This window comes from Plasmopara halstedii, assembly GCF_900000015.1.
Source record: "Plasmopara halstedii genome assembly, contig: Scaffold_1343, whole genome shotgun sequence".
NCBI lineage: Eukaryota > Oomycota > Peronosporomycetes > Peronosporales > Peronosporaceae > Plasmopara > Plasmopara halstedii.
The window spans coordinates 272,372-279,326 of NW_020188258.1; the positions used below are offsets into that span (position 1 = coordinate 272,372).

The 6,955-nt window shown below is 45.9% G+C and overlaps 2 protein-coding genes across 2 annotated transcripts; both read left to right on the forward strand.

The window, feature by feature from the left end:
- Positions 1-420: 420 nt before the first annotated feature.
- Positions 421-1,194, forward strand: PHALS_01079 (Heterochromatin-associated protein HP1 and related CHROMO domain proteins; the record flags this gene model as incomplete). Its single annotated transcript, XM_024730874.1, has 1 exon — positions 421-1,194. The coding sequence occupies one exon, from the start codon at positions 421-423 to the stop codon at positions 1,192-1,194; it is 774 nt and encodes a 257-aa protein (XP_024581108.1).
- Positions 1,195-4,644: 3,450 nt separating this feature from the next.
- Positions 4,645-6,719, forward strand: PHALS_01080 (uncharacterized protein; the record flags this gene model as incomplete). Its single annotated transcript, XM_024730875.1, has 5 exons — positions 4,645-4,770; positions 4,843-6,178; positions 6,415-6,429; positions 6,493-6,606; positions 6,688-6,719. 5 exons carry the CDS (start codon positions 4,645-4,647, stop codon positions 6,717-6,719), a joined length of 1,623 nt encoding a protein of 540 aa, XP_024581109.1.
- Between the last annotated feature and the right edge of the window lie 236 nt (positions 6,720-6,955).

Sequence of the window (6,955 nt, forward strand, 5' to 3'; positions counted from 1 at the left end):
TTCTACCGGCTACACGCCATTCTACGTGAACGGGCTGGCTCACCCTCGCGTCCCGCTGACGCCGCCATCCTATGGCTCAGGGCTTGGTAGGAGAGGAAAAGCCAAGCGGCTAGCTGATGTCAGCCCCTCACAATCCGCAAAGAAGCCGATGATTTCTTGTATACCAGACGGAGTGTCCTACGACACGTTCGCGATGCGATGGTTGAAAGCCAAGACCTGCAGAAAGAATATGCAGATGAAAAAGGAAGAGGTAAAGTGAAAAGCTTCAGGGTCGGAGACCGGGTTTTATCAAACTCTAAAAACATGCCTACACATGCAGCCTCTGCTATCTTCCGGACGATGCTTCGTCCACGGTTTATTGGACCGTTTAAGGTTCTGACCAAGCGGGGCCTAGCGTATACGCTGAACCTTCCCAAACGGATGCGCGTTCACCGGGTGTTTTACGTGGGTTTGCTCAAGCCGGATCGGGATCCGGCGCATATGAACGCGGAAGCGTTGACGCCAGAGTGGATCCCACGGGCCCTCGGCCACTCAAAAATTGAACCAGCAACTGGTTCTGAGCACGGAGTGCAACAACCTCCATTTCTAATGGCGCCAAGTGCCCCACCGTTGCCTGCAGCGATGCATTCGCCTGCTCCACGACTAGCAGTCGCTCCGACAGAGCGCGGTAGTCCTCAAGGTGAGGCAGCCGGTGCACGACGCACTCTAAATCATCAAGAGCGTCCGCATGGCGTTATGCTACTTCAGCGTGACGCTCAGCGGAGCTCCGATCATGAAAGTCCTCATCCTCAAGGGCTCGAAGTGTATCGCGAGTCACCAGACGGCGATCGACCCGGTCGTCACCGCCCGCCACCGACTCTTCTCGATGAGATCGATGACGTCCACTATCACGTGGAACGTCTAGTAGGACGACGCCGTCACCAGGGTCAGACCATATATCTGGTGAAGTGGCGGGAGTATCCCGACTCCGAAAACTCGTGGGAGTTTGAGACGCCACTTTGGCAAGATCATTCAGACGCCGTGGACGCTTTTGATCAGGAAGATCAGGACGCCCCGCGTCATCAGACGCGCTTTTTGGCAATAGCCAGGGAAGTAGAAGTGTCATGGGATTTAACGGCGTGCTCTGAGTTTGGCAACCTCAAATCGGAGGTGTCGCTCCACACGCACGTCCACTTCCTTGTGGCTCAACTGTAAGGCATACAGTGAGGAAAGCTTCCGGTGCCGTTGCACCCATCGCTCAAAGAGCGCTTCGTCATCTGTAGCGTTTTCGCCAGGGGCAAGCACTACAGGTATTGTCCGCATTGCGGTTACACGAGAGCCACCTCGTTGATCACGCAGACGAGTGCGATAAGCTTCCAACGGAGATTCTTGTGGAACCAAAAAACGAGCTCGAAGGGCTTTCCGTTCGGCAGGCCCAACTTTCGTAATGACTGGGGGTCCGATGATGTGGAGGCGTAACGATCAAGTTACTTCGCTTCCACAGCGGGGTCCGCTGGGCGATAGCCACATTCCACACGAGGGACAATGACCGGCCGTGTATTCGCACCAGAGCCGCCTTACGGGCAGCTTCCAGCTGCCATTTCTCGGCCTCATCGAGGTCATTGATGACTACACCACGTTCCTCAGATGACCAGAAGTCAGGGAATGGACATGGGGTCCGCAAGGCGCGCCGTCTCACGCCGCTGGTGCGGCTCGCCTTCCTCATCGTCCCATCCAGAAAAAGGGGTGTCAGACTCTTAGTCGATCACCTTCACATCCCCAACGAGGTCACTCATCACCGTTAGCGTGCGCTGAGCGCGACGCTCGGGCTCATCGAGCCTAGGATTTACATCCCTCGATGCCGCGGAGTCACGGTTCAACATGGTACCGTGTGCGGGAGATGAAGCTGGGCTCTGCCCGTGAGCGCTGTCGGAACCAGCGAGACTTGGAGACTTCGGTGTCATTGACACAGGGCTCGTTGAGCACGGAAGTTGTTTTATTCCAACGCAGTGTCTAACGGACACGTAGCCTCGTTAAGGCAATAATCGATTGGAACTGTAAATGTTCTCAATCTTAATAGGGGAATGTGTATAGGGGTTATGCATACCCTGGTAACAGGTGTGTGTGTCACACCAGATGGGCATGGTGTGACCACACCCAAACAAAAAAAAGACGGGGCTGGATAGCCAGTAGTTATACATGTATATAGATTTTACTATCCATATTTAGGAAAATCTATGCGCTTAAAATTAGGCGAATTTGCTACAGATAACAATAAATAAAATCAGTGTTGAATTTAAACGGAAGAGTTAATTAGCCTTGGGTTAAGGTTGTAACTAACCTTGGAGTAAGCAAATTGCGATCTGCTAACTCGTACTTGTTCTAAGTATAGAACGAAAGCACACCAAGAGCAACACGAATGCGAAAAAGGCTTTGTGAGCAAATGATCAACCCACTGGGAGGCGCTTTCCAGTCGGTGACCTAAATTACGCTTCCTCTAAGCGCAAAGCTACGGCAGCCCCGCTGCTTATTTGGTTAAATTACAATATGGTGCAAATCTACGAACTCCACGCTCCATGTTGTGTGATTTTCATGAGTACAAAAATATCGGTATGCATCAGGATTACTAGAACAGCTTTATAATGTGAAACAGTGAACTAGTCACAATGAAACAAATCCTAAATATGTAATTTGAAAGAGGTATAGCTAACTAACAGTGTTAAGTACTTAATGCCTTGGGTTTGCTCCTGATTAAAGACCACGAAAGCAACATCAAAACTTTTGTAATCACAGACTGTGAGAGACAAAGTCTATTATGAAGGATTCACGGTAATGTTGTTGCAGAAAGGGTTGACATGACGGACGATATAAATTTCTAGGTATAGAAATTGAGCGAGACATGTCTGTCGGGTGCGTGTCAGTGCGTCAAATATGTTCACGAAGGACATTTGGCATTGAAAAGGAACCCTGCCAAAACATATCACTCATCTGACTAAAGCCGTGTGCGAAAGAGGTTGAATTGCAGACGGATCTTTAGATAACCTTGAGGTTGGTCATTGCTGCTGTATTGAAAGCGGTCAGCCATGTTTTTGGCGAAAGCGTGTGTTATGCACTGAGGCACAAATCGAACGGCATCAAGCACAAACAACATGTGAAGAAAACTCTAAGGCTATTTAAATGCAGATCAGGATGGCGACGTCAAAATTCGACCAGTACATGTGACTGTGCTTACAAGGAGGTATCAGCTGGCGAATTAAGAAGCATCACAAGATGACGTTGACATCAATAAAGGCATTGTACCTGGCGTTGTTTCACGCTACTAAAGATGCAATTGGACTCAACGCAAATCCGTGAGAACTAGGCAAAATGAATCGGGAAGGTCCTGTTGAGACTTTTGAAAAAATTAAGGCTCTATTGCGCTAGCAAAGATCTGCATATATCGCATACACACCAATCAAATCAGAAATTCGCTTTAACATTGTGCCTGAAAATTTGATCAGAACCAATGCTGTTTAAACGAAGATGATGAAGGCGAATTTGATGATCAAGCCGATCACCGTCGTACAATCCGAGAATCTTGTTGTTTAGTCGTTAAGCCGAAGTCTTCTTCGTCTCGATATAATGTAACGCTACGCTGAATCTCAGCGGTCAAATATATTTAAAAAACGTAACCCTTAAAGATTGGGGCCACTTAATTGACAATTTGCTATCATCTTACCTTCTACAGTATCATCCAAATTTCACAACTGCGAGAAATCTCTTACTGACACCAGTCACGTAGCTGTTTGTCTCGACTAGCAACAACTGCTTTATTATTGAGAGCAAACTACGTTTTTTTTAACTTGGTTACTCAGCTGTTGAATTTGTCGAGCTCCTAACGCTATAGCAGTAATCACACTATATACCAAAGCATAGAGCACTCAGTCGTCACGACTAGATACTTTATATCAGTAAATCAAATCATGAACTATCATCATCATTACTAATCCTGATACTTTGGATCGAGAAATATACCGATCATTAAGATTCAGACATCTGGAGACGTCAATTCAACTTGGTCCACATAATCACCAATTCGATTATATATCGCTGATAAAAATATACTGACACCTGGCATCCAGCATTAGCTTTCAATTGTGAATAGCCTGTAGAACGTTTTGTTCGATAGATCAGCGACTAGCATTCGGTAAGTTAGCGACCACACGGTATTATTCACAAGGTCGAAAGCTGGATAACCACTAATCTAGCCAAGCTTGCCGACCTCATTTATAAACTAGCTTTAGTCGATATCGAACATTTGCGACAAATAATGAAGTTGTGACTTGAAGTGCCTAGCTGAGAAGCTGAGAGACAGTGTCAAGGCCAGTGTGTTCGGCAAAGGGAAGTAAAAAAACGCTCTTAGCATTGCTGAAGGTAAAAAGCATTCATACAAGCAAACTGGTGTCATCAATGGGCTCAAGCTAATTCACATCCGCAATCCAAGAATTGGCAATAATACCAGCTGTACCAGACAGAAACCAGACTATTTGATCAGCACCACTGCTGCCACTACAGTACACGAGATTAATGATTATAAATTAATGATAAAGTTAACGAACACCTAATTCGCCTCCCTCGTGTTAGTGTCATCACCTTAGTGACCAGCTGGACGATCGAGTTACTACGATGCTGCGGCTAGTGCTACCTGCTCTGGGTGCTTTATTGGCTTCCAATCTCTACATTCTTTTAGACGCGCATCTTTCCACCACCTCAACAAGTAAGGAGCTTCAAACATCCGTTCACGTTCTCACAGTAAGTCGCTTGATTGTGCTTAATACATTGCTAGATGTACAAATCTCTTGATAAACATTTCACACGTTGCAGCAAGATGAAAAGCCCCTGACTAATGCTTTGTCAAGCCAGGTTTTACCGTCAGATACTTTCAATATTTCAGACATCACTCAGCTATTCGCAAAGAGTCCAAATTGGGGTGCCATTGGCTCTGCTTTGGAATCCGCTGTTATAGTTACGTTCCAATGTTTGAAATACTGGAGCATCTTTTTTCTATTGGTATCAGTACCAATTATGCAAGGACTAGCTACAGTTGGTGAATTAGTGCTGCCACACGTGATCACCGCTGTCAAAATGGCAGCTATTTACGTAGGCAAGATGGATCCGCTGTATCAAGCTCTAGTGGTCGCGTCCATGCTGTTTGGAGCCATCTGTATTCGTCAGGGATACGTGCACAGGTTAAGAATGCAGTACGTTCGCACAAGGAGATTACTAGAACAAAAATACCGATCATTTGTCGCCAGTCTAGGCGCCAAGTGGCGTATCGTGGCAATTCTGCTACCACATATTATGTTTTTTGCACTAAGCTACGAAACTTTTGATTGGTTACCCATATTTTTGATGGACGCGTTAAGCAGCGAAGCGCTCTTCAGATTGTTGTCGGTGGGATATCCACTACTTCACTCGATTGGAGTCATACGACGAAAGAGGCTGTACCCAAAATGTTCCCAGACAAGACCAGGAAAAACAAACGAATTGATGAAAAAATTTGAGAAACTAAGCTTACCAGACTACGAGTGGAGGGCATATGAAGCATGTCTGAAGTATTGGGTTATTTGGTCGATGGCAGTCTGTGGGATCGGTATGCTCACACTCTGCCTGCCAGTCTTCATAATCTCGTTCTTCGCAGTGCCACTACACTTTTGTAACATTTTTCTAATTTGGATGCACTCTCCGTTCACTCGAGGAAGCATTGCGATTTACACGCTGATCAATCCACTCATAAGCCCGTATTCCAACCGGATCAAAGAGCGCGAACCATCCGTTAACGCAGAGGAAGAAGAGAAGACAAATTTTCTCATTCGATTACTAGTGTCTTTCCGTGTTGTGCCTGAGCGACACGTGCACTTGGCAAAGGATCTGTGGTCACAGGGGCCTGCTCTATTTGGCCTGATCTTTATCTTTACTCCTGGCTTTATTGCGTCTCGTGGCTGCTACCTTCTGGGTTTTGGCTTCCCAGCCTACGTCACTATTGGAGTACTTGGTGAGAAGCGAACCCGGCGCTACGAATGGTGGCTTGCGTACTTTAGCGTTGCCGTGACTGTGGACTACGTCATAACCGCGATCGAAAGAGAGATTGGATGGCTTCCGTTATACTACCATGTGAAGTTATTGGTGATGATGTGGCTCCAATTCCCATATTCTCAAGGTGCGCAGCGAATATTCAACGCTTGCTTTTCAAGCATTTTCATTGTCCCAAAGCGTAAACACGATTAAAAAGTTGATGGGTTTACAGAAACTCACTTATATTTTAATCAAAATCTTCTGCCGAATTTAGATGTGGTGAATCGCAAATTCATATTTAATGATAATTATTCGTGCCAGCAAATCAATCGCGCTTCACAATTTACTTCTTATCGACACACCAGTTCAACAATTTATAAGAAGGTCAAACCTCAGGTAAGCACGGATCAGAGGTAGAGGAGTAATATCAAATAAAATGCGTTGTAGAAACTACTGCAGAAATAATTATCCATCCGCCGCAAACAAGTTCTGGCTTAACGAGAAGCTCATTAACTGACCCTATCCCGCAAGACGAGATGCTGTTATGCCTTGCCTCTTGTAGTTTCTCCAAGAGTACGTACTTACATTTGGCTGACAATTAAAAGTTGTTTACTTCACACTTTCCTTTTTTCCCTTCTGCTTTCATGCTAAAAGGGGGGAGAGAAGGAGCAGAACGCGTCCATTAAGCCGGCTCATTCGTCTGCCTCTTCATAAAACTCTTCGGTACCCCTTTTAGTCTATTTGACGGACTCCCACTTATCATGATCATCAAGAGCAGCGAAGCTTAGCGATAGTTGCTCACGATTAGCAAGCATGCCACATCTTCCTGTCTGTGAAAATTGTCCCAGGTTTCAGGAGAGGGTTGTATTCTATACTGTAAATTACTGTGGTACGTTATTATTTTTGAAGTTGCACATAAATA